A 27371-nucleotide genomic window follows, 5' to 3' on the forward strand; every position below is an offset into this window, starting at 1 on the left:
ACTTAGACCTAAATTAATTATGTAAATTTGCTTCATTCATTCATTCATTCATTCCTTTAAATAGAATTGAAACTAGCAAGTTTTTCGATTATTCAGAATGCATTCCCCTAGACCGCTGGTTCAAAAATAATGCATATATTTTAAGTGCAGTTAAGGGTTCAGTCTAAAGAACTGAATGTCATTTTAGGCCTCTGCTAGGGATTACCTATGCGAGAAATCATTAGGAGTTTCTCTTCGTGGCACACATCACCATGGAGTGGTCCTAGAGAGTGATATGACTTGTATCTTATTTTGAATGCCATGACCATGACCACATAAAGTGTGGAGACCTTAAAAGCAAAGAACAGCTGCTCTTCTGACGTGGCCCCGTGGCACACCATAGACATCATCGGCTTGTCATCCCCCTGTGGCTCTTGTTCCCTCAGTGGACTTTGCCCACTGTCTTTATCGTGCACAGCCTCAGACTATGTGCGTGGTTGAAGTGTTGCAGTGTTGCAGTGTTCTCTGCAAAGAAGGGAATCGATTATAAAAGTGTCCTGCGCTTCCTGTGTCATCAGACCCCCAAACATGCCACGATGCAATGAGATTAAAAAGGCATCCAAGTAGCTTATATCAAATTCCTTAAACTACTTTTACAGTGATTTGAGGAAGAAGAATTTTGGAAAATGCTGACTGAATTTCAGATGATACTTCTTCGTCTGAAAAATCTAATGTTTCCAAACTAAACATTCATAGAAAATGAGTTTGCAAGTTTTTCTTAAGACTTAAATGAAAGAATTCTTCATTCCTTAGGTGGTAATGTAAATATTGAGCAACCTCACAGCAAAATATTGTAATTTTTCAAAATGTCAGTTTCGTGTAAAACCTGTGAAAATATGATTTTCTTAAAAAAACTCTGAAAATACTTTCTGTATGCTAAGACAGGTGAATACTGTTTTAAATATTAATTCAGTATATGATTACAACATTCTTGGGTCTAATATTTTTTGAGGTTGTGGATTAAATCATACAAGCCTTGACGCTTTAGATTTTATGAGTGTATTTATAGAAAAATGTCTTGAGAAAAATCGTGAATGGTATTTGTTTAAGAACTTAGCTGATACTTTATCTATACAGAGTTTTCTTTGGATCTCCAAAAGTTTTCGGGAAATGATTTGAATTGGGAAAAAAAAATTTGGTGGAAAGTTTCCATAGAAATGTCAAGATTGGCTAAGATTGACCTTGTCACTTGTGGGGGATTCAAACAAAGGTCCCTTTGTGCCAGGAAAACTGTCTCTGTGTCGGGAGTTCATTGGAGTCCTTTCCCAGCAGAGAAGGGGGACGTGGACACCCGGGACAGGGCACAATGGCCGCATTTGTGTTGGCGCCGACCTCCCCTGACATGGGACACCCACGTACCGTCTTGCATCTTGTGTGTCCGTGGGGCCCGCCACTTAGTTCTCTGTCTTTACATATTTGTGCTTGTGTGTAGACACCTTAGAGAGATCTGGTAGAAATACGATGTTTTCCAAGACGTCTCCGACAGGGATTCCCTCAAGGAGACATTTTCCTGGAATCTGTTCTAGTGGAAGGACAGCAGGAAAGGATTAAGGCCTGAAGTTATTCTCTTGGATTTCACTAACGCAGCATTAAGTTAAAGATCTTTCGGAGGACTTTTAAAAAACTGTATAATGGATGTATCCACCTTTTCCTTAATTTTAGAATGTCTGATAGAATCGTTTGAGAATTCGTGTTTTGTGGGTTTTGAAACACGTTCTGTATGGGCGAAGGATTTGGTTCCCTTGTTTGTGTCTCGGCCGTCGCCGGGGTCAGTCTCATGAAGTGCCTCCTGTTTGAACCTTTGCTCGCCCCTGTATTCCTTTTTCTTGTTCGGTCTTCCTGGCCAATATCCTCTTCACTTCCACAAGACAGCTTTTGGGGTCGGAATGTAATTTTACTAAGTCAGAATATCAGAATGCCTTTTCACCAATTTATGAATAAATTTAGAGATTGTGATATCGTTTCATAAACATTTCTGAGGCATACACACAAAGTGATTTTCTGGGTTTTGCTCAGGAAGTATCCTTTCCAACTTAGAGTGGGGAAAATGTGTCATTATTTAGGCTCCAAACACTCTTCCCCTTCATGCTGTTGAATAACACATATTCTCGTGGACCCTTTGAAGAACTTTCTATTTGGAAACTCAGATGTTCAAACTGGAGAAACTTGGGCCTGCCTTTGCCTGTTTTATTGCAGACTTTCCTGGCATGAACTAATTCCTGACTCGGAAGACTAGTTTTTTATTGATCATTTCTCTGTCCTCTGAGGCTGGAGCAAGACATCCTGCCTCATCGTAGGCAGATGGCTTCATTCCCCTTCCTGTCGCTGCTAAGTGAGGTTTCCATCAGCGCGAGCTCACATGTATCCAAGTAACTAAGGAATCTGAAACCAGGGTGCTGAGGTCCGCTCCTGCTGCAACTGTTATCACCAGCTCACAGTGGAGAATGACTTATTCCTACCAGCGGTTTTTTTTTTTTTTTCTTAAGACAGTGTACTCTCCCCATGGCATGTGGATCTGGGAAAGGTGGTCTCACAGAGGGTGGGCTTTGCAAACGTTACCTTAGGCTCAGAAGTCTGACTTCCATTAGGACCTGGATGCGGCAAGAGCTCTTTAGGAATGATGGTATGAAAAATGAAAACACATTGGCAGTATTTTTTTTTAACATGAGAAAGATTGGCTACAGTAAAGATGTGAATAGCCTACTAATAGGAGGATAATATGTAAAAACGGTTTTCTGAGAGTGAACGTCTCAGCTATGAGAAACAGATGGGGTCGTGGGCTCCAGAGGCAGAGCTGACTTCTCTTTTCCTCTAGTAACAGTCAAACACCGTATTGGAGGAAAACGTGCCGTAACATTTTTATAATCATAGTGGATGTGTTTCTTTCAACAAGCCTGGAATTGAGTTGTAGGCAAAGTTTGACATGGGAAAAGTGTGACTTGTCCAGAAACTGCTTTGGTTCATATGAAATGCCTGCCGTTTCCCTGGTAGGCTGTGTGTGTCCCCGCCAGGGCGTGGCCCACTGTTGATTCATCTCAAGGAGGCAACCAGGCTTTAATCCAAGAAACAGTGGGTGAGAGGTCCCGCCCACTGCCGCCCAGAATAATACTTGCCTGGTGAAAAATCCAAATTCTGCCAAAGGCTATGCAGTGAGAAGTCCCCAGTACAACTGGTTTGTGGTGTAGCTTCCTGAGCTATGTTCTGCTTATATAGTTTGATCTTTTAAATACAATAATCTACCATACCACTGTTATGCACCACTAACTAGATACTTTTCTTTTACTCTGCAAATAGCCAGAGTCTTAAATGAAAAATAACACTGGGTGTTTTTTTCTTAATCCTATACTCCCCAAGTAAGCCAGGGCTTCCTCTCTCTCTATTTTTTCTATTCAGAAACTTTAAATAAAAGGTTTCACATGAGTTATGAAATTTATCTTTTTGGGGAGAGAGTCAATGCTCGGAATATGAGATTTTTCTTGAATATTACACCTTGTTCTTTGATAAATTATTTTGGGTAAAGGTTTTTTTTTTTTGCATAATTTACACAGCAGCTACCATGTGCCAGGCAATGTTCCAGACACTGACAGGCAAGACACCAGGTAAATGCACGTGCAGCAGGTGCCTGACCAGCAGGGTACAACTTGAAGCCAGATGTCAGCTTGGCCCCAGGACTGGGGAAGTGACCTTTCTCTAACCCTTAATTACTCTTCTTTCTTTAGATGCTGTCCCTTCAGGTTAATCTCCTGGACTAATTGTCTTTAATAGATGCTTTAATTCAAATATAATTAATCTAGTTTCTAACTATATAGAGAGAAATACCATAGTAGTCATATGTTATTATTTTCTATTTGCAAGTAACTTTATTCAGCGGACAACTGGGATATATGGAATTGAGCTTAATAAACAACATTTCTGTGATGTGATTAAATGATAATTTACAGCATGAAGATTTTTATTTAAAGACCAACAGCCTGGATTATGTCATGCTTCAAAATACTAACCATACTTCTAGTTCGAATGCATAATTCTTCAATTTCCTTCCCTCTGAATGTTTTATACATCTGGGAATTTGGATACTGTCTAGCTTAAGGAAATAGCATCTGATTTATGCTTCCAGTTCACTAGAAGATCCTTTTATATCATATTCTTAGGTAATACATAGTTTTGTTAAAATTCCTGAAACTCATGATTTTATTTTTCAAGCTTCCAGATGATTTTTTTGTAATTGGAAATAGGAGTTATAAATGTTATCAGTCACATTAGAGCACTAGTTTGACTAAGATACAGCTTACTTGCTATTAACTTATTTCTCAGAGTAAACACTGTAGTACATCTGAGCTTGGTTTCCTCTTTTACTTTGTTTTGTGATTAATAAACTCTTCCCATGGAATTTGGGGGTTGAGAGCCATCTGAGTTTGCACTCTGGAACTTACAGACATACCCCAGGTCCTATAGCTCATTAGAGTCAGAGCTAAGGCTAGAACCCAGGACTTCTGACCTTGGCTCATTATTTTACAGGAAAGGGCATTCCATCGTGTTTTAGTGAGTTATTTATTGATACAGCTTAGAAGTGTAAACACTGTCAGACACTGAGATGCCTTGCCCCTCCCTCATCTCCCTCACCTTCTGTTAATGCGTTAGATGTCCTGTTTCTCCTTCTAGAATGTCTTGATGCAAATATGGCAAGCACAAATGGTATTCTTACTGCCCCTCCTTTTAAAAAAAGGAACTTACTGATTATGTGCACTATTCTGCGTCTCTTCTCTCTCATTGAAGTATAAATTTAAGCTCCCGGGAAGAGTCATTGTGTCTACAGATCCCACTGGATTTGCTGCTGTGGGGTGGGAACCAGGTTGCTCAGTTTAGCCTGACTCAGTGGCCTGGGAGAACTGTGGGAACTTCGCTGCATGGAGACTATGTCGTGAAAAATGATTAGCAGTGGAAAGCAAAACTCAGAATGAGAAGTTACTGAAATTGCTATTATTTGACCCGAAGAAGAGAAGGTTTGGGCATTATTACTGAACGGATGAGAAAAGGAACACTCAAAGGGGGAGGTAAAGTGAGCTATGGTCCCCCAACCAGTGGGCGTCTGAGTAGGGGACTTAACACTCATACGTCAGGGTCTCCGTGCTCCTCCCGCTCGACATCTCTGTGAGTGACATTTAGAGCTGATACTCAGCATTCATGGATTTAATATTTGCGAATTTCCCTACTGCGAAAATGTATTGAAAACCTCCGAATCAATACCTGCTGTGTTTTTGCATTCAGACATGCGTTTAATTTAAAGCTGCATATTTTGCCCTTTTTTGATGGTGACTTTGCTGTTTTTTAATTTTATTTTAAAAAATATTTTATTGTCTATGCTGTTCCACTATTCCCATCTTTTTCTCCCATTGCCCCTGATTTTGCTGTTTAAAATGGCCCCCACGTGTAGTACTGAAATGCTGCTGGACTTTTGAAGAGCAGGAGCTCTGTGGTATGCTGTGTATTAGATAGTCTTTGATCAGGCACCCGATAACAGTGTTGTCAGCCATGAGTTCCATGCTGAGGAATCAACTATAGTAATAAATAAAATGTCTTTAAACAGAAATACACATAAAACGAGGTTATATATACATGGGTCAGTTGATGAAACTGCTAAGGCCAGAGGCTCGTAGGAACCTAACGCTGTGTCTCCGCTGTGAGCAGTGGTTCAGTGCCAGGGATTCAGGGCTCACAGTGACTTTATAGAACACAATTACCAGGAATGAACCGTCAGTGCAAAACCCCTTGCTAGCTCTAGTTGGGTCGCTTTCTTCTTGTTCTACCCTAAGGTACAGCAGGGATCATTTTAATTAGATGTAAGAGAAAAAATTTCCCAGTAATGAAATAACTCAGGACTGTGAAAGACTACAATTAAGTTTTAGTTGCTTGTTCTAAAACGCTGTAAAAATAGAAACTTTCAGTATGTTGCTAAGGGTGGTGTTACTGACGCTATGGCGGGTGATTAAGAGTGTCATCAGTTTGCCTGGGTCCCACCAGCTCTGCCCCTTGTCCTGTGTGACCTTGGACAGGCTTCCTAACGTGTTTGTGCCTCAGTATTCACGCCTGCAAAATGGAGGTGATAGGAGTATCTGCTTCTGTGGGTTGTTGTGGAAATTAAATTAGTCAATACATGACAACCAGTTAGACTAGTTACTATATACAATTAGTGCTCTGTATGTTGTTAGGGTAATTGTACATCCTCATTTGTCCAGGATAATTTCAGTTTTAGGGGTATAATTAGTCACCATCAGCTAATACCTAATTAGTTGGCTACTCCTGAAAATCTAAGTTGGGGTGATTAATTCATTTATCCTCTCCAAGTACCAAGTTGAAACTCCCACTGTGGAGTCCAGTTCCGGGTACAAGCAGAGAGAGGGCATGCCGTCCCCACCGGTCAGTTTTTTCTCCAGTCAAGACTGTGGGAAACACCACTGCAGGGAATCTAAGAGATCAGGTTTTGCTGAGAAAGTTCCCGTGAGACTCTCCTTCAGTTTTCACCTCCTGAGAAGAGGCAGGGTGCCTGCCGACTCCACGTGGCGCAAGCAAGTGTGAACTGGCGGCTGTTGTCCCTGCCTGCCGCGGGCGGATGGCAGGGACCCTCCTGTCCTCCAGAGACCTCTAGGGAATGCTTCATCTCTTTTTCTAGCCGGGAAGCTGTTGGTGCACATGGATCTGGAGGAACAGACATCGAGCAATGTGCTCTTGTAGGTTTCCCTCTTCACATTGTTCATTCACTGGTGAGGTTTCCATTTTTTTAACATATTTTATTTTCCAGAGCAGTTTTAGGTTACAGCAAAAATGACTGGAATGTGCAGAGATTCCCCATACGTGCCTTCACCTCCTGCGAGCGCGACCTCTCTCGCCGTCAGCATCTACACAGCGAATGAACCTGCACCGACGCAGCGTCGTCCCCTGAAGTCCTGGTTTGCAGTGGGGTTCACTCTGGGTGCTGTACACGCTGTGTTTCGACAGATGTGTGATGGCATGTATCCATCACTATAGTGGCGTGCAGAACAGTTTCATTGCCCTAAAGTCCTCTGTGTATTCTCTGTGTTCTCTGTGTCTGTGCAATCTGTTCATCCAGCCCTCTCCCTGGGCTCCTGGCAACTGCCAATCTACCGCCTCCACGTCTCCATAGTGTTGGCTTTAACCATAGTGTTGCGTTCTGAGTGGTCATTTGTCCCATGTGCTCAGTACGTTACGAGATGGCTATAGAACATCGAGAGGCACTGTTGAGCAGGCACTTAGATGTGTGAGTCTGGATTTGGGCAGTTCGAAGGATGAAGCTGTCAAACTGCTTGGGCAGTTTGGGCAGATTTGGGAGTGGCTGACATATAGATGGAATTCTAAGCAATGGTACTGGAAAAAAGAATGGAGATAGAGAAGAAAATGCTGAGTGCCAGGCACTGGAACCTTCTAACACTATGGGCTTGGGAAAACCGGGGGGAGGGGGCAAGAAAGGAGTCTTAGAAGGAGCAGCACGTGGCGCTACAGGAAACCCAGAAGAATGGTGTGCTCTAGGGGCCGAGTGCCAGCTAGCTTTCTTTTTTTTCTTTGCATAGTTACAAAGGAAAAAAATCAACATACCTTAAGAATGACTTTAATCTCTGCGGAACCCTCTGAAGGATTTGTATTTTGTACAATGCCTGTGAGATCCAGATTCTGCACGAGAAGCAGTTGCGTGAGGGTCCCTTCGCTGTGGGGTCCTTGGATGAATGTTAGCGCCTTCAGAGCCCCTTAGTCTGGGCCTGGCTTTTGTGACCTAAGAGGATTATCAGAGTAAGTGGCATCCTTTCCACACAGAGCACGGAGGGGTGGAGCTCTTCATTCCCAGGGGCACTGGGGCTGTTCTTGAAGTTCCATAGTGGCCTTGGACACAGGCGTGTCTTCCTGGTGTCATTTGTTTTCTAATGCAGGCAGTACAAGTAACATTTAGAGACAAGACGGCCTGAGATCCAGACATACAGAGCAGGTGTGTTCTCAGGGAGACGTCTCCATCCCAAAATGCTGTTATTTTTTTCCTTCTATGAAATGAACCATCCAAGGGTTTTGTGGGTTTTTTTCTTTTCTTTTTTTTGGTCATTGGTGGTGATTTGGTTTACAAAAATACCAGTTTTATAAAAACACCAGTTGCATAAATATGGTACCTGTTTTTATAACTTTGCATTGCTGCTATGTAAGGGGTACACTGTGCTTTACTAACATTGACTTTGAAGTAAAGCGCTTGTAAGGATTATAATTTAGTCTTTGCTTATACCAATTTTTACATATGTGGTCGCCAAAACTCATCATTGGAGAAACTGTTGAGGCTTTACAGCACAGTGTCCTTATCAGAATATAGTGTGTTCGGCCAGGTGCTGTTGGTACCTTTTTATAACCTTAAATATGTCATGTCAGGAGAATTTACTGGTAAGGTTTCCATGGATTCTTTTTCCCTCCTTCCCCACCCCCGCTAAAAATCCATTATGGTGCTACTCTGGACTTTTGCCCAGCATGCTATAAATAATTGGATTTAGCTTCTCATCTAGTTTCTTCTGGCTCACATTATGAATATAAGTTGACAAGACTTTTTTACTGATTTCAGTTCACCAAGATTGCATTAAGTTCATGAAGAGATGGCTGGGTATAGTTTTTATTCCTTCCTTCCTTCTGTAATTGAACTGTAAAAGTTCCCAATTAATTGCAGTTCTTACAGAGATATCAGTTATTGCAGCTTTCAGATTCCAAAGTCTTTATAATGAAAGACATTTTATAACCATCCATTTGTTAAAACTGGGTGCTAATTGTAGCAGTTAATTCTTCCTCACAGTTTAAATAACATTTTGTGGGTTAATAAAACTTGTATTCTTTCTTTTTGTATTAATGTGAGAAACTTTTCGGGGATAAGGAGCAGATTGATGAAACTGTTTCTGATGAACCGTATATTGCTTTTTTAAGGAACTGAGTGAAAACTGGAGGTTGCAAAGGTTTGGGGGATTTTTGCCACAGATGTGGAGTTTGGGCTTGCAGGTTCCTGGTAAAAGGAAAAAGCAAAAGTTTAATGAGCTCCTAATAACTCAGTTTGTTTCTAAATAATACATAACTTTATGGGGGCTAGAAATAGTGACCTCGGAAACATTTTTTACTTGGATGGAAATTAACATCTTCTCAGGTATTTCTTGGATGCTTTGTCGTTTGACAAGGATAATAATAATGATAATAATAATGATAATAATAATAACATCTACCACCATTTACTTAGCCCCACCTGCCAGTACTCTGCTAAGTCCTTGCTACACTGCGTGCTGCTTGATCCTTGCTGTGATCTGTGCAGGAGATAGTACTTTATCTTTTTTTTTTGGCAGATGAGGAAGAGAGAGGTTAAGTTGCATTCAAGAAGTAAATAGGCATATACTAAGTGATAAGCCAGAATTCAGACCCAAATCTGACTGCTGAGCCTTCTCCAGCAAGAGACAAATTCAGTCTTCGCCTTGGCAGCTGGTTACAAGATGGGCGTGAGTTCTGAGGTGGGAGTCACTGTATGTGGGGGTGTGAGTGCAGCCCCGCCCACGGTGGCCGTTGTGGCAATAGGAACACAACGTTGCCTCTTTTGGACAGTTCAGGAAAAGTGGGAAATCTGACCGTGCGGGTGTAGTCCCTGGATTTTTAAACGTTGGGAGCTCATTGAGGTTTTTAAACGCACATGTGTAGGGCAGCGTCAGCCCGGCAGCCACCTGTTGAGAGCTCCGGTGCTCACTGTGTCCGTTAGATCATCTGGTCGGAATTAGCCTGACGAAATCCGTGGGCCTTGTGCCCGTGCACGGAGTCAGACTCTCAAGTCCCTCGGAGACCCTCTCTATGAATTTAGCAAGTGTTAGGGGGCAGGGGAAGGGAGAGCGTGTTGAATGAATGCAGGTGGGTGCTCTCACTGGACTTCAGGAAATGAAGCATAAAGACTTTGAAATACCTTTCTTTCTACTATGATGTAATTTGGGCCTTAATATAGTTGTGTAATTTTTAATCACACATTTATCTTTCTTTCATTTGTCCCCTCTGAAAATTCGGCAGGCTCTCAGTTAAATAATACTTCTTTGTCAGATTTTTGACATTATGGCAACTAAATGATCAGGAGAATTTGCTGATCAAGAAAATGATCAGGAGAAGTAAAAGCAGTACTCTTTGTAAAAATAGAACAGGGAAATGTCTATTACATATCCACAGTTGTTTGTTTGGGTTTTTTTCCTGATTAAAAAGTTCATAAACCTGCCCTGGCTGGTGTGGCTCAGTGGACCGTGAATCAAAGGGTCACCAGTTCGATTCCCAGTCAGGGCACATGCCTGGGTTGCAGGCCAGGTCCCCAGTAAGGAGCATGAGAGAAGCTACCACACATTGATGTTTCTCACCCTCTCTTTCTCCCCTACCCTAAAAATAAATAAATAAAATCTTTAAAAAACATTAAGAAACTTGAGTTGGCTCTCAGGTATTATCTGGCAAGAAGGCAAAGCAATACTACAGGAAACTGAGAAATGCTTAAATTGAGAAAATATATACAGATAAGTGAGAAATCTATCTTGTATAAGTTCAGAAGAGAAAGATGAAGGAAACTATTTTTATGCTGCTGAATCTCTGGAGGTTTTAGATGTAGTGATAGTGTCTTTGGCAGTCAAGTCGTGAGTTTGCAGCGAAGGGATGCCTACCCACAATGCCTTTTGCATCTCTTTTTTAAACATTGAATTAACCACTCTGTGTCATAGAGTGGAGGGTAGAGTTCAGGTTTGAAAGTCTACAAAACAGTAATGGCAACCCTTTCACAAAAGGTAATGGTTGGAGTTTTGACTTCTGCCTCTACACCTGCAGCTGCACTTAAACCGTTCGGGTTCGACTGGGCCCGCATGTGGAGCTTGGAGCGTGAGAGCTGTGTATGACACGCCATTGCGACCATCGTGATAACTCCTTTTACCCAGAACTTCACCTGCCCACTAACTCTCCCAGGAAATACAATGCTTTCCTCTTTTTGCTATTGTGTATCTTCAAGCTAACCTTGAAAGAGAAGTATCAGGAATGAATATACAGAAACCTGAAGATTTGTAAAAGAAAAGCAAACTAGAACAAACTGATATTTTTTCCAAAAGCCTTGAGTTGTTTTTAAATTCCTGGAGATAAAATAGTAAAGATAGATTCTGCATACTTTTTACTAAAGCTAGTATACCACTCATTACTACCAATAATATAATCTGTAAATGACTTTTTGTGTCAGAGACCACTTATGTAGCAATTATTTATAACTGAATTGTAGTTTTACTGTTAGCCAGAGAGAGAGAGAGAGAGAGAAGAAGAAAGAATTTATATTGTATGTCTTACTTAGTGTTGTTTTAGAAAGAAGCTGGTGGCTATTTATTTGCATAGCTATAATGACCTCTAAGGAAAGGCCTTGGAAAGGGAACAGCTGTTTCATGGAAAGGTGTATAAAACCACTTGGAAACTGTAAAACACTGTACAAGGTCTAGTTAAGCTATCAGGTCTAAAAACTAACAGTGAATTCTATACTTGAAATTCATGCGGCCTTGCTGGCACCGGTGTCTGATGTATGGAGGAATGTGGCAGAGCTGCTGACAGCCCGAGCGGTCAGTCACATGCCTCAGTGGGGCCCGGATCCCACAGTCCGGCTCCCTAGTATCCCCCTTTCCCCCCACAGGCGTAGCCTCTGCCTTCTTTTTAAACTGGAGATTGTGCCCTTGTGAAGGGATCCACAGTGCAACTCTCCCCAGAGTAAACTCCAAGTAGGTGGTTCCTTTAGTTTTTCTCTAATGTTTGCAGCTAGCAGGGAGTCAGCTGTGTTTTTGTGGCGGAAAGTGAGGACAGAGCATGGAGAATATGGTTGGGAACTACTTTTTTTTTTTGAGAAGCGACCAAGCGCTATATATATGGACCAAAGTCCAAGTTAGCTTTTTGCAGTAGTTTCCACCACAATTATTAAGATGTCAATTAAAACAAACAAAAAAAAACAACAACAAAGGAAAGCTAGAGAATGATAAACTCTCTGCAAACTGCAAGTGGTCATGTCTCTGCAATCCAGCCACAGTGTATCCTGACAAATGACATAGCTGTGGGATCTGGTGTCGACATCCTTAGCGAGCAATAAGACAAGATTCTGTAATGACACGGTCCTTTTGCAGTGCCTTGGTAGGTGCAGGCATGTAGCTGGCTTTGTAAAGTGGCTCAGAGCTGGCTGGGAAGGAACCCAGAGGAGGTGAACATCCGTGGGCTCTTCTTAGAGGAAGCTGTGTGGTTAGAGGCCAGCGCTTAGGAATTCGGCTTGGACAGCGGGGTCCTGTCGATGGTTCAGAGGAAGGAGATGGTGGTTCCAGAGTTTTGAGAAGAGGTGTTGGTAGGTTCTTTACGAGTGGATTGATGCAGGAAGACAAAAGAGGGATGGGGGTGCCACAAAGAGCACAATACGGTTCGAGAGGAGAAGACGTGTGTTTGGGTGGAGAAACAGGAGAAGGAAGGGGTGCGTGTGTGTGCAACGGCACGCCTTGGTGAAACGTGACTGCTCGTGGTTTACAAGTTACTGACTGGCGGCAGGAAATGTAGATTTAAGAAATGCATATGCTACAGAGATTTTTTCTTAAGGAATATGTAACATAGTTCGTAATTCTAAATTCATTTATTAAAGTTAAAAACCGCCATCATCTTGGTTGTGGTTGAACGCTAGGTAAGACTTTTGGAACATGTTGACTCTTTTGGACTAATTGCCATCATTGCACCTCTCTGAAAGCCTTGTGGGAGGACGTAAAAACAAACCTTCCTTAGCTTTCTATAAATGAAACCATTACTCACTCTTACTACGGAACAGTGCATGGTGAAGAAGCCGAGGGCTGGCAGTTGTTCCTTGGGTTAGGGGCCTGTGGGGTGGGGCGGGCTGCCTTCGTGGGGACTTGCTGTCTCCAGTCCCCTGGTGTGTGACTAGGGAGATCTTGGATGGATTCCCTGTCCCTGACCCCACAAAGATGCCTAACATTCCCACATCTCACAGCCCTCCGGGGCTGCAGCGCGGCTTCAGATTGCGTGCCAGGGGGCCTGGAATTCCCTGGAGGCAAGGGAGGGTCGTCCAGTTTGGGTGTCGGGGAAGCCAAGCAGCCGGACCCTGGGCCTCCTGACTTTGCTTCAGCCACAACAGATCTTCTTTATTGTTTAAATCTGGGGGCTTTTCGTAAGAGTCATTTGAAAAGAGGTGAAACAAATACACAATCCATTTTCTGGCAAAGCAGGAAAAGAGGAAGCGCTATACATGGACAGAATTAGTAGATAATCAGCTTTTACCCCTTCTGGCCATTTTCCTGGTGCTGTTGTTTTTCTTAAAGAGCTCTGTTGAGAAAATAATTCATGTACCATACAAATAACCCATGTAAGGCATATAATTTGGCGTTATTTTAGTATATTTATAAATTAAGCAAGCATCAATTTTATAATATTTTCATTCTCTCAAAAAGTAACACTGTAAGCACTAGTATGCACTTCCGAGTTCCCCCAAACTCTCTCAGCTCTGGGCAACCACCAACCTACTTTTCCACGGGTGTGACTGGTCTGGGCATTTCTTATTAATGGAATCACGCGATGTGTGGTCTTCTATGACCAGCTTCTTTTACCAAGCGTGTTTCCAAGGTTCATCTACGTCGTAACATGTGCCGGTACTTCATGCTGAGTAGCATTCCATTCTGTAGATATGCCACATTTTATTTACCCATTCATTAGTTGGCAGAAATTGATCTGTTTCTTCTTTTTGCTATTATAAATTATGCTGCTATGAATTTTTGTGTACAGGTGTTTGTGTGAACATGAGTTTTCATTTCTCTTGGGCATTTACCTAGGGGTGGGATTGCTGGGTCATGTGGTAGCTCTGTGTTTAACATTCTGAGAAACCACCGGCCTCCTTTACTCGTAAGTGGACTCTGTGTGTGCACTGGTGGTTGGCCTTCTTACCTTCTTTGTACCTCAATGCAGCCTTCAGTCCTTTACCCTACCTCTCGAGTTATTTTCCTAAAACACCAGAAACCCCAGTGGTTCTCGGTTACTTAAGGAAGGGATTGAAGTCGTTTCACGTGGCATTCAGAGGTCTTCACAGGCTAGGAGGAGGCTGTGTTCATAATTTCATTTTGTAGTAATTTCCCAGTGTCTTTCTGTGTTAGGTGTTTTCATTACACAAAGCCAGTGGTCCTTCAACTTTTTCTGTGTCATGAATCCCTTCGAAAGTCGACCATGAACAGACCCTGCAGTTCACCATGTGTCGGACACAACCTGCAAGTTCCCGTCTTTGCTTGCACTGCCCCTTCCCTCCTCCACCCCCTGCCTCCCCCCTGGCGGTCACCTGATGTGAAAGTCTTCTGCCTTTTAAAGTGTCTTTTTGTGGACCTAGAAGTAAAAGCGTTTTGTTGCATTTCTACAGTGGTGCTAAGAGTTTTGTGTGTGTTCTTCCAGGTGGGCCCCAGGGAAGTCGAACGAGAGGGCCCCCCTCCCTAGCGGCAGATTGTCAGGGCCATGAATGCGGGGATTTTTGTTGGAATCGCTCTGGGTTCCTTGTGCCTGGAATGAGCATGGAGCATGGTCCATGTTCAGTAAAGAGTCACTGAGTGAATGAGGAGGGGAGGAGCTGAGTCTGGAACCTCCAGCCTTCTGGAACTGATGCAGCTCTGGGATCTGGCCCATGAGTAATCCGGGGGCTGGTGTGTGGGTACTAGATATTGGATATTCCAGAGGGAACAGGAGGTTAGGGGGGAGACAGAAAGAGAGGGAAATCTAAAATGGATTAAGGGGATGTAGTAGTTTCCTATTGCTGTTGTAAAAAATGACTACAAATTTAGTGGATGAAAACAATGGAGATTTAATTCTCTTAGCATTCTGAAGGTCAGAACTCTGAGGTCAATGCCACTGGGCTGGAATCCAGTGTCGGCAGGGCTGACCCCTTCTGCAGGCTCGAGAGGATAGGGCGCCCGCATTCCTTGTCTCGCGACCCTTTCTTCTATCTTCAAGCTGGCGGCGTGACATCTTCTTTCCTCTATGATTTTTGCTGCCATCCTTACATTTTCTCTAGAATGCTGGTCCTCCTGCCTCCTACTCAGAAGGGCCCTCCTGACTGCGTTGGGCCCACCTGAGTAATCCGGGATGCCTTCCCCATCCTGAGGTCCTTCATCACATCTGCATGGTTGCATTTACCCTGAGACAACATAGTCAGTCACAGGATGTGGACATCTTTAGGGGCCTTCAGCCTCCTCCCACTGGGGGCTCTAAAAATACGCATGGTGCCCTCTGTGTTGTTGCCAAGTGTATCTGGGCCTTGCCTGGCTCAAAGCCTCTTAATTGTGACATGACTTAGTCCTCACAATGATTAGGAGGCCAAGGCCAACAACAGTGTTTACATGTAAAGAAATGTTCCACCACTTCTTGGCAGAAGATTGCTAGTTTGTGCTGCTTTGTTGCTTTCCCAGCTGTAACTCACTGTGGAGGTGCCAAGCCATGAGACCTAAAAAGGATGGAGCTAGAGCTTCCTCTGATTTTGTCGTGACAAGTACCTGTGAACACGTTTTAGAAGCTGATGAGAAAGTGTAGGCCTGTGGTTTTGAGCGGGTTTGGTGTTCGGCAGAATTAACTGACGGAAACAGAGGAGCTGGACTTGCTATCCTTGAGCACAGTGGACTGGAAAAGCAAGAAAGCCTCCTGGCATTCTTTAAAAGACATGTGGATTATGCGAATTCTGTAGGAGACAAAGGCATTTTATTGCACTTTAAATGATAATTAATGTTCACGAGCACGGACCGTATGCCAGACTGTGTTCTAAGCACATTACGCGTTTTAATCCACTCAGTCACCGTGAGAGCCCTATGAGGTCATACCATCATTATCCGCATTTTACCAACGAGGAACTAGAGCACAGAGACGTGAAGCAAGTTGCCTAAGGTTACGTGGCTAATAAAAGAGGGGGCTGGGATTTGAACCCACGCCATCTGGCTCCCGAGCCTATATCCGTAGCCAATGTCCTGCATACATTTTCCAGAGGTGTGATGTAATGGCACGTGATTAGCCTTGCTGCAGGAGCTGCAGTGTGAAATGGACTTTATCTGGAAGTGCATCCAGTTAGAGTTATGATTAATCTAATTGTGAGGTAAGAGTTCGCTATCATTAAAGTCAAGGGAAAGCATGCCATTGTGGAGGTAGTGGAGGTAATGGAGGCTTGATCACCTCCCCTTCTGTCTTTTCACTCCTTCGTGCGCCCCTCCCCCTGTCCTGTGGGGTCTGTTCTGTTCCTCCCGGTGTGCTTCCCTCTCCCTGTGTTGTCTGTAGTCTCTCCTGAGCTCTTTACTACTGTGTGTAGTGGGACTGAAGGCAGCTGGTCTTCTCCACTCAGTTGTTATTTTGGTTTCTTAAACATCTTTTAGTTACAGTTTACTTTCCATATTATTTCATATGGGTGTCAGGTGTACGGCCTAGTGGTTAGCTAATCATGTAGCTGACAAAGTCTTCCCCTTGATACTCTGAGTGCCCGCCTGCCGCCGTACGTAGTTATTCCAACCAGTGCTGTTGACTGTTCCCTCTGCTGTACTTCACATCCCCGTGACTGCTCTGTCACCACCAACCTGTACTTCTCAGTCCTTGCCTTCTTTTACCCAGTCCCCGGCCCCCTTCCTTCTGGCAGCCGTCAGTCTGCTCTGTGTCTCCGAGTCTGTTTCTGTTTTGTTTATTCCTTTATTCTGTTCTTTAGATGCCACATATAAGTGAAATCATGTGGTGTTTGTCTTTCTCTGTCTGACTTATTTCCCTGAGCATAATGTACTCTAGGTTCATCCACGCGGTCACAAACGGTAAGATTTCATTCGTTTTTATGGCTGGTAAGTGAAACAACAGAGATTTGTCATTATCCCCAGTGCACTTAAAACCAGGCAGGGACCTTGTCCACGCCATGGGTCTGGTTCTTCTGTACCGTGCTAAGCAGTATTAGTAACCATCCAACCAGATTGAGAAACCCCCTGATGAAGGTGAAGAGCGGTGGGGGGGAGGGGGGGGGCGGCGTGTGAGAGGAGCACACCGGAGTGGCTGCTGGGGGAACTGGAGCAGGTTCGGAAAATGCCAGAGAGGACGTGAAATTCTCCTTCTGGCATGCAGAAAACATCGTTTTTCTTAGAATGTTATGGTCACTGACTTGCAGCATTTTCAAAATTCAGAATTCTGATTCTTTTTTTTTTCTTTTTTAATGAAACTGATGGAAGCCGTAGAAACCATTCTTTTCTTGTGGGAAGATAACTTTCTTTGAGCACATTTAACAAAGAAAAACCCGCGATGCAAAGATTTACGGCTTACTTTATACGTTTTCCTCCTTGTGGGTTGAAGTCTGGCTTGAAATATCACGGGGGCTACCTAAACAGGGTCTGGATATAGTGCCCGGAGAGAAACATGTCTTCCCCGTGCTGATTTTATTCCAGAACAACCAAAACCCACAAGAAAAACTGGGGCTTCGTGAAAAGACTTTTCTGTTGTGCTTGACTTCGTTCCAGTAGCCTATAAATTTATTCTTGGTGCTGTTTCCAAGCAGCAACCAAGAATCCACATTTTCCTGGTTTGTTTATAATTTATAATTTATACTCCAACTGCATTCAGAAAAGGCTCAAGGCAACTTACAGTAAATGGCACAGGCATAATGAGGCTGTTTAAGGAAACTGAAGACGGGGAGGGGGGACTGGGGGATGAAGAGAGCCGACAGGCCCAGCCACTGCTCCTGGTGGGTGACTGTGAGTTAGGGTTGTGCACAGCCGTGCGCTCTCACGCCACCAAGGTGACGGAGTCGCAGAATTGTTTATGTAATTACCATCTAACAGTTCCTCAGAAATCATAAACCTTTGCTAGGTTTTACATTTTCAAAGAATTTTTGCCAGGCAATCAATGTATGAGCAACACTGTTCTTGAGATTACAAGCCCTGTATTTCGAATTTCATGGAAGGAGCATAAACACCCACCTTTGATATCTGCCAACCAGCAGGGCCATTCACTGCCGCCTGACCCCAGCCCGGCCCCGTCGTGAGGACCCTGACGATTTAATGGAGTTGTTAAATCAGGCCTGCTAGATACTTGCTTCCTGTCCCCACTCACTGTTCCTGGCCCTGGAAGAGGACACTTCGACAGCCGGGCCAGGAGTGATAGGTATCTAGTACTGGTTCATTCAACACATTCAGTGAGTGCTCGTTCTTTGCTGGGTCCTGGGGAGCCAGTGGTGAGCCAGGCATACTTGGTTTCAGCCTTCAAGGTCATATATAAAATTGGGGGTAGGGAGCATTTTTCATTAGCTGTAAATTAATATTGCGCTCAAGGGAAAAAAAACAAAACTAAAAACTGTAGAACTGTCCGTCATAACCCAGAGCATCCCAGGCCCATGCGCACACACAGGCTTTCATCTCTTCAAAGGACGTTTGGATAAAGAGTGCTGGCACTTGCTTTGTGGCATTCATTGATGTTATCCTCGTTTCTGGGAGAAATTCAAATATGGCTGAATGTGTGTGAGTAGCACGGAAACAAAGAACCAAGCACGCACAAGGTTACCATGGGAACAAGCCGCTTTCTTCAATTTATTTTTGTGTGGCAGATTCAGATGATACTTGAAATTCCCATTATAAGTAAAAACAGTCTCATGGTGTTAAAATCACAGGGAGTTTTAAAATATTGTTTTCCTATCTTTGTGGGGTCTTGTTTATATTCCTTCTGGCCTGGGCATTATCTGTGAGAGGAAGGATTAAGGGTGCCGGAACCTTAGCTGGTACAGTGGAGTCTTGGGGGCAGTTAGTTCAGTCCTCCTGTGCCACTCCCTTTCCTGGACCACTGCTCCACTCAACTCCTTTGGGATTTGCTGCGCGCCTTGAACTGGAGGTGTCTGTGGGAAGAGAGCTGGATTTAAACCTGGGCAGGCTCTGTGTTTTGCAATACTAAGAATAAGAAAACCCTTCATTTATCTCTTTCACCTTAATCTCTCCTGTCACGTGTCCAGGCTGATCTTAAAGGCATGATAAGAATCTTTTAACAGAAACCATCCTAGAGCTTTTTCAGGATCAAACAGTAGCTGTCAGAATGGGAATGCAGGCTACCAGAACATTTTTGTTTAGGATGTTTTTTTTCTCCCATTCCCAAACACTTTTCATTTAAACCGTTATCCCAGTACTGTCGATCCAGAGATAAAATTTCAGAGGAAAAAGTAAAAATAGAAGGAGAGAAGACGTGGAGTCTGCTAAGGAAGAAACCTTGTGAGATCTTGACCAGATTGAGAAATAGGGTACTCTCATTGAGAAAACAGTTCTATATTTTTGTGGAATTCACGGATTTCCTGTCAGCGTTAGTCTGGGGAAGGATTCATAGGTGCGTTTCATCTCTTTTATCGTCAGTTCTGGCTGAGTGACTATGGCTGCCGGGAGCGCCAGTTCTGTGTCTGGGCGGAGTGCCACACTCGGGTAGTGGGGCCTGCCGTAGGATGGTGGCGGTGCTCTCGCCCTGCATTTGCATTCAAAGAAATACCAAGAAATAGATGCTGATCTTGAGTGTCAACTTAATGACCAAAAACATCCCCAAAGAAGCCCCACATCTCACTGATGCACAGCAGAATATAAATTCACCTCGGTAGAGGACAGAATGTTCTGCTGGTGTTCTGTTAGGAAAGTGTTTTCCAGCAGCACATAGTTTGCTGCCACTTATCTGGAATGTTTCTTTGTTTAGTGAAGACATTTTATTATATAACAGCAACTTAGACGTGCGAAACCTGCCTGGTATGTTTCATGTCTCCAGCCTCACTGAAGGGAATCCTGCAGCCGCTTAGATTGACAGCTCATCCAAGTGAGGGAGAAGTCCAGGAATGATTGGAGTTTGCTTTAGGCGGATGGATATTAATGAAGACAAAGTGCCTTGAAAGGCGCGGTGCTGAGAAGGGCACAGGACAGCGCTGATTATAACCAGAGCCCTGCTCTCTGTACTTCCCGAGAGAGCTGAGAGCTGGGCTGCTTCGCCATCCCGGAATCCTCGCGACGGCGGGTGGGGGAGGGGCTGGTCTTCAAGGTTTTGCAGTTAAGTGCAGCTGGCACTGAAGAAATTTGGGCTGCATTGGGTCTCATTTCAGTGACCTTACTTGACAGGATTGTAAAAGTTTGTGTTGGGAGTTTGTGTCTTCACCGGTGCACCTAGCATAGCCCTGGGACCCAGACTGTGGTCAGAAAATACCCTCTGGCTCCATTTCCCAGTGAGTAAAGCAAGGTAGATACTGATCAGTTTGTGGGTGTTCTATTCTTGGTAAAACCACAGTAGAACAGAATTCCTTGAATAGGTTTCCTCTTTCTAGTTTTCAGATTAAAACACAAATTTGATTTTTTTTCACATCAAATATATGACTCTCTCTTATGTTCCAGGTACTATGGCCAGGGTATAATAGTGTCCTACAAAGCACACCGAACCCCTGTCCTGTAGTCCTTGCTAGGAGAGGCAAATGCAAACAAAATCAGAATATAATTAATCACAATCATAGAAGGGATAGCAAAGAATAAACATAGGGGTTTATAAAGGCATAAAATAAGGGAGCGTAACCCAGGCCACAGGGGTCAGAGAAAGCTTCCTGGAGGAGAAGAAATACGGTCCAAGGTTTGAAGGATGAGGGAGACAAAGAGGAGGGCAGCAGGAACAGGGAGGGCCAAAATGAATGACTCCCAGCGTTTCACAGGGTCCCTGCAATCCCGTGACTGCTCACACTGTGCCGGCCAGGACCAGGCACATCGCTGGCTGCGACCATGCTGATCGGCTCCCCAGGAGACTCACCTTGGGTAGTTGTTGACTCTTCTGCTGTCCTGCTGGTCTTGCTGCAGCATAAATCTGCTGTGAGAGTCTTTCCTGTGGATGGCCATAATTTACTTGCTGTTGAGATGATGCAACAGCTGGTCTTCTTGGAAAGTAATAATATTTCTTTTTCTGTTCAGCTGTTCATCTTCTTGCTGGATGTCCAGTTCGAGGGCCAAGCCAGTAGAAACAGCCAGGCAGTAGCAGCAGACACCTCTGAGCAGAGGCCAGAGGTGTTCACGGGTTCTGGGCTCAGAGAGGCTCTGGGTTCAAACTGAGGCTTGGTTGTTTTGAGTTTTGACGTGAGGTCTCATGGGCTTGGTTTTCCTATCTGTAAAATAGGTATAGTGGTCATCTCATAATGCAGGCTTGATTAAATTAAGTGAGGCAGTGTATGGGAAGTAATGCACCATTATGCTTAGTACAAGGAATAGTGAAATAATTATTATTTGCTCATTGACATTCTCCAAAGCCCATCATCCTGTGCTAGATATATGGAAGGAGATTTTGTGGTTGACTGACTAAAATAGGTTTGTTGTCTGTATTAAGTAAGTGTTAGTTTCCCCTGTGGATTGGCAAATTTACCCTAAAGTTTTCGGGAGCTACCAGGAACGTTCGTATCTGACACATCAATTACATCTCCACTTGAATTGGAAGAGGGCTGTAGGTAATGGTGTGGGGGCACGTCTGCCTCACGTCTGTAGGTGCTTTCTGCCTCCTACATCCGGGAGAAAGTGAAGCAAACAGGAGTACATGCACGGAATGTATCAGATGCAGCTCCCTCGCTGTTGACTTTGTTTTTTTTTCCTCCCAAATGCAGTGCCACTTTTAAGGCTATTACTCGATAAAGCAACCACCAAAAGCCTAAAGAACATACAGCCTCTACAGTTCTGGGAAATACTGGAGAAGAGCAAGCTCTTCAAACGTGGGCTTGCAGTTATCCTCCTGAAGCCCTGCCTCCTGGGAGGCCACCCAGCTAACCATTATCGGCCCAGGGAGGAGCTCACCAGGCACGCTGCAGTCGCTGCAGTCGTTGGAAGCCCCTGTGAAGTTGGGGTGTGACTGCTGGTGATGGAGAATCAGCAGACTGGGCTAACTCGGGTTTCTGGTTAGGAGGCAGTGTTTTCAGGAAGCCTTTTCAGGTTATCAGCGTCTCCTCAAGATCTAGACTTTAGGGATGAGATGAGAATTTTGGTAGAAAAAAACAGGGAGAGGTTGTGTAACATGATTGGTTGTACAACATGGTCATCTTGGGAATGCTACGAAGAGGAAAAAAATGAATGAATGTGTTGTCCCAGGGAAAAAAGTCATAGCACTGAAATGCATTTCCATTAAAAAGTTATCCTTCGAGTAAGCCAAATAACTCACAGATTTATTTAGGTTCCAGCCAGGGACCAGAATGCTTTAACTTGTGCCTCAGACGTGATGTGGACCAGCAGCATTCTCGGTTATGGGAATAGTGCCTCATTCTTCAGTAGTAACTTTCTTGGTCTTTTTGTAGCTCCACTTACTTAGTAAAATATGCAAATTTGCCAAAATAACCAACAGATAGTTTAACACAGAAAGCTTGAAATTGTGTCTTAATTGTGCTAATGTCGAAATAAATAAAGGATGAGTGACTTGGTTTATATTAAAGTAAGTAGCATAAACAAATATTTCATTAGTATTTTGTTTTTAATCTTGTACTTTGGCAAACCTTGTACTGTGATAAATGAATTTTCCTTTTCATTGGGAAAAGCCAAGTTACTGTTGTTTTTGGTTATATAGTTGCATTCTTTCAGATTGTAACACTTTGCTAAAGACAAGAGACTAAAAGATATTTGCCTCTAAGATATTTGTTTCTGAGATTTACATGATAATGACCTTATAAATAGTTTCTTGTTTTTTCAGTTTTCTTTGAACATTTTCTTCAAAGATGCTTGGAATTAAAATAAAGTGCAAATAGTTTGCATTTACAGGAAAACCAGCTAAAAATGAACTAGCCTTGACTACATACTCCTTAGAATTGCTGTGGCTCAGAATTCTGTGGCTCACAGATGTGCATTTTCAGCTGTCCATTTGACATCTCCAAGACAAAATCAAACTGTTTCCTTTTTGCTTGACTCCCTTCTAAATCCCTGTTAATGACCCACCTTGATTCCGGGGTAGAAACCTTGACCAGAAATCCCAGCATCTCCCTCCCTAACTTCCCCATCTAATGAGTTTCTCCACTCTCTTAACTTTCCCTCCAAACTGTTACCCGAATCTGTGTCCTCTCTTCATTTCCCACTGCCAGGCTCTATCATCACTTTCCCAAATTTGCCATCTCACTGGCGTGCTGGTGGGTCTGTCTCTCCCCACTTGCAGTCCATCCCTGCAGTGGCCCAACTTCCCCTGTCTGATTGGGTGCCTTACTGGCTTCAGTACCTCTAGCAGATTCTCCTTGTCCACTGATTAAGCCCAACGCCCTCAGCATCCAGTCAAACCTTTGCCATCAAGCTCTGACCTGCTTTTCAGCCTCAGTCTCTGCCCATGTTCCTCCTCTGGTCCACACCTCAGCCTCAATCCCCTACTCACATGTTCTTGAGGTCAAGTTTCACATGTGGGCCCACATTGTTTCTCCCGCCCGAAGTGCTGCATGCCTCTGCTCCAGTACCGGCGTTCTCGTCACTGAAGACCTGCCTCACGCCCTTCCTTACTCGCAATTGCTCTCAGCCACCCTGCCTGAATGACTTCTCACTGTGCGCCTCTGTTACAGGTCTCGTACTGTAATTAATTGGTCCCTACCCTCCATGGGCCACTCAGGAGAGAAGGCTGCTTTCTTACTCAACTTTCATTTAATGAAATAATTTCCCTCTGGCAATAACGCAGCAGCTTCTGTATTACGTCTTGGTATTGTACTATCTTTTCTTGATATATGCTGATGTTGGCACAGAGACAGTGAGGTTGAAATTTCATCTCTGTATACACCTAACCCACAGATTTGAAAATAGGCACCCAAACAGATACTTGTACGCTACTGTTCATAGCAGCATTATTCGCAATGGCCAGAAAGTGGAAACTGCCCAAGGGTCTGTCAACAAATGAATGGATAAACAAAATTTAGTATCTGCATCTAAAGGAATATTATTCATCCGCAAAGAGGAGTCAAGTTCTGATACATGCCTCGATACAGTTGAACTTAGAAAATGTTATACTAAATGAAATAAGCCAGACAAAAAGCACAAATATTGTGTGATTTCACGTGTATGAAATGTCTAGAATAGACACATTTGTCTAGACAGAATGTAGGTTAGAGGTTATCAGAAGCTGAGGAAGGAGGGAAATGGGGGGTTATTGCTTAAGGGATGTAGCCCTTCTTTTTAGGGTGATGGAAATATTTTGGAAATAGATCATGGTGGTGGTTGTACAACATTGTGAACTGTACACTAAAAATAGTTAAAATGGCAAATTTTATGTTATATATATTCTACCATAATAAAAAAATAGTTCATATAATTACAAAAAAGAAACTACTACCAATACCCTTATGCACATATGTTCCAACCTGTAGTTATACACAAGAATGTTATCTTTCTCTCTGATCTACGTCTATCATTCTTATCTTTCTAATATATCATAAGTTTCTGGTAGTCAGGGACCAGTCTATATAAAATATATCCTTTAAGAAACATAGATTTTGTTTGGGAGTTTGGAGGTGGTTGTTGTTGAAATTGCTGGAAGTTTTAGGGTGCAGGTTTTTTTGTTTGGACATTCATAGACTCAGTCCGGACAGGCAGCTGCGGGCTGGGACCTGGAGCACAGCCGTGTGGTTTCGGTCTCCTCTCTGGGAACTGTGCATGGTGACCCTCGCACCCTTGAAAGGGAAGGCGAATAGTCCAGCAAAGTCTGTTTTAGGGTTTTCCCCTTGCGGTTTTAAACAAGGGGCTTGGATGAGTTGGCCCATTATAATCTGTGGGTGGGAATCATATTGATTATTTTCTCTAAGTTACTTGTTAAAGGAAATGGAAATGTAGGTGGTTTGTCAGGGTATAGTGATTTTACCCTTCCAGGAAGTTAAAATGTATTTGTGTTTAAGCTCCTACAGAAACTTTAAAAGACAAAATAGGTAGTCATGGAAGGCTAATAATACAGATTAAACTTAAATGAGTTTAATATACATGTAAGTATATAAAAACAAAGCCTCTGATTGTCTTGATTGTTTTATTTCTAAGTGCCAGGATTTTCTTTGAAAATAACTGAGATATAAATGTAAGACAATGTTAGCTCATATTTACTATTGTCTTGTATAAATTTCTGTTCTCTCAATCACTGTCAGCCTTGCATTTTGTATGAGGGAGTCCAATCAGCAAACTGGTAAGAAGCAATGATGTGCTTAATGCCAAAGAACTTACTGGAAACTAAATTTCCCTTGCATTACTGTTCCCGAAGCCAACATTAGAAATTACTGTCGATTTCACCTCCATCACATTTTTTCGGAAAATCATTTGGTCCTTATGTGATAGTTATTTCTAATAGATTTTCCTGCCATTCCAAACTGGGACAGTATGTGGGCTCTAGGGCAGGCAGTTCTCACGTGTGAGTGTTCATTGGAATCACCTGGAGATCTTGCTGATATGCCAGGTTGGGGAGGTGGCTGGTGAGACCGTGCGTTTCACCAGCATAGGGGTGATACCAGGGGCTTAGGTGGTACCAGTGCTGCTGGTCTGGGGCTCTCGTTTCGAGCAGCAGCACTCTGGATGGGGACCTGTTTCAAATACCTGATTTTGATGATCTGCTAAAATTGGATGCGATCCTCGGTTGACAGAGAAAATAAAAGATGCTCATGCAATATTTGACACATATTTTTACTAAAAAGTTGTTCAGTATTTAGCTGAAATTTAATTTTGACTACACTGGACACAGTATGTGCACATTACAAATACACACCTCCTCCAAGTCTGCCAGCCCTCAACTATAACCTGAGTTTTTCATGAAGACACTGAGATGTCATACATATTATTAGATTTAAAATATTACAGTTACTTTTACTTTGAGAGAAAGGACACTTAGAGTTAGGTTTATTTCAGACTTGTTTTTTAAGCACTTATTTCGGTGTTTTGCTCTTACGCTTTTCAACATAATAAAATACTTAAACATCAACCTCCCCTCCCCCCAATATTTAGAGACTGTTTGAAAAATAGTGAAATCTGCATATTCTAAAATATACCGGAAAGCATAGAAATGAACTGGATGCTCAATGTTTTAAACCAACTACTTGAAGTTATAAGGTGTTAGGACAGGTTGAAATTTAGACAATTTTTATCATTTTTGGCTTGTGTCTTTTTGAGTCGGTACTGGTAGTGTTGATTTTTTTCAAACCCTGTATAAAAGCATTCCCAGAGGATAATCTGTTATTAAAGTGTATGGAAGAAAGCACAAATGCTTATCTTTGTTTTGTTTTGTTTTGTTTTTCTTCAGATTCTTCACAGAGTTGGAAGCAAGGCACCAGAACAACATCTTCATCGACGACATCAGTGACATTGTGGAGAAGCACACGGCGTCCACGTTCGACCCGTACGTGAAATACTGCACCAACGAAGTCTACCAACAGCGGACGCTGCAGAAGTTGTTGTAAGCTGTGTTGAATATTACAGTCTTAATCATCTGAAGCTAACTGATCTCTCAAAGTGTATTTGGAAATGCTTTGTGATGGGCCGTTTTCCAGGGAGAAACCTTTGAGACAGTCACTTTTTCAGGATGAGGGTGTTGGACTAGAAAAATCTCGTCTGTGGAGAATTTTTCTCTCTAAATCAATGATGAAATTAGAGTCTGTTGTTTTTCTTGTTTTTGTTTTTAATTGTTGTCATCATCATTTCAAATGTCCCAGTTTTCTAAGCCTTTAACTGGCTGTTAAGTATTTTGCCTGAGGGAGGCCAAGAGAGACTTTCGAGTAGGTTGAATTAGTGTCTAGGATCCAGAGATTTCTCCCGCACTCGAATCTTCCCCCATTCAAATGACAGCACTATTGCATTATTTATAGGAGTTGCTGATTTTCCCCTTAATTTGAGAAGGGAAGATCTGAGGGAAACCAATGGGGGGAAAGTTCTTACAGACTTAAATTACGAAACAAAAATCAATTAAACACTATATTCCCTCCACACCTTTTCTTTGTCCTATTTAGGTCCCTGTGAGGTTTGGTGTGATATATATTCCATCCCTGTCCTTAAAAGACTCGGCAGTTGTTCAGTAATGTCTGCATTGTTTTATTTTCGGGGGCCTTGTTTATCCAACTGCTTTTACAGTGCAGTCGTACATTGCTGTAAACTCAGTTTGGGGCCTACTGGCCGTTACCATTCTCGTCCCCTCCCGTGAGTTGTGGCATTTGGGAACACTGCACGGAAGTCTGGTCCACTTCTCTGCGATGCATGAGAGCCTGTGGAGAGGTTGGCCTTGATGATGAGCAACCACCTCGTGGCTGCTTGGAGAAGCAACCCGCTCGTTGGTGAGGAGGGCTGATA

General features: G+C 43.1%; 1 protein-coding gene across 1 annotated transcript in view; it reads left to right on the forward strand.

Annotated features, from left to right (window-relative positions):
* Nucleotides 1–27371, forward strand: part of ARHGEF26 (Rho guanine nucleotide exchange factor 26) — a 114541-nt gene that overhangs the window by 38678 nt on the left and 48492 nt on the right. Inside the window, exon 6 of the mRNA XM_045851622.1 lies at nt 26332–26484. Coding sequence (XP_045707578.1) covers nt 26332–26484 — 153 coding nt within the window. The remainder of the gene's footprint in view (nt 1–26331; nt 26485–27371) is intronic.

Source organism: Phyllostomus hastatus, unplaced genomic scaffold (assembly GCF_019186645.2).
Source record: "Phyllostomus hastatus isolate PE091 unplaced genomic scaffold, TTU_PhHast_1.1 phas_contig_86, whole genome shotgun sequence".
NCBI lineage: Eukaryota > Metazoa > Chordata > Mammalia > Chiroptera > Phyllostomidae > Phyllostomus > Phyllostomus hastatus.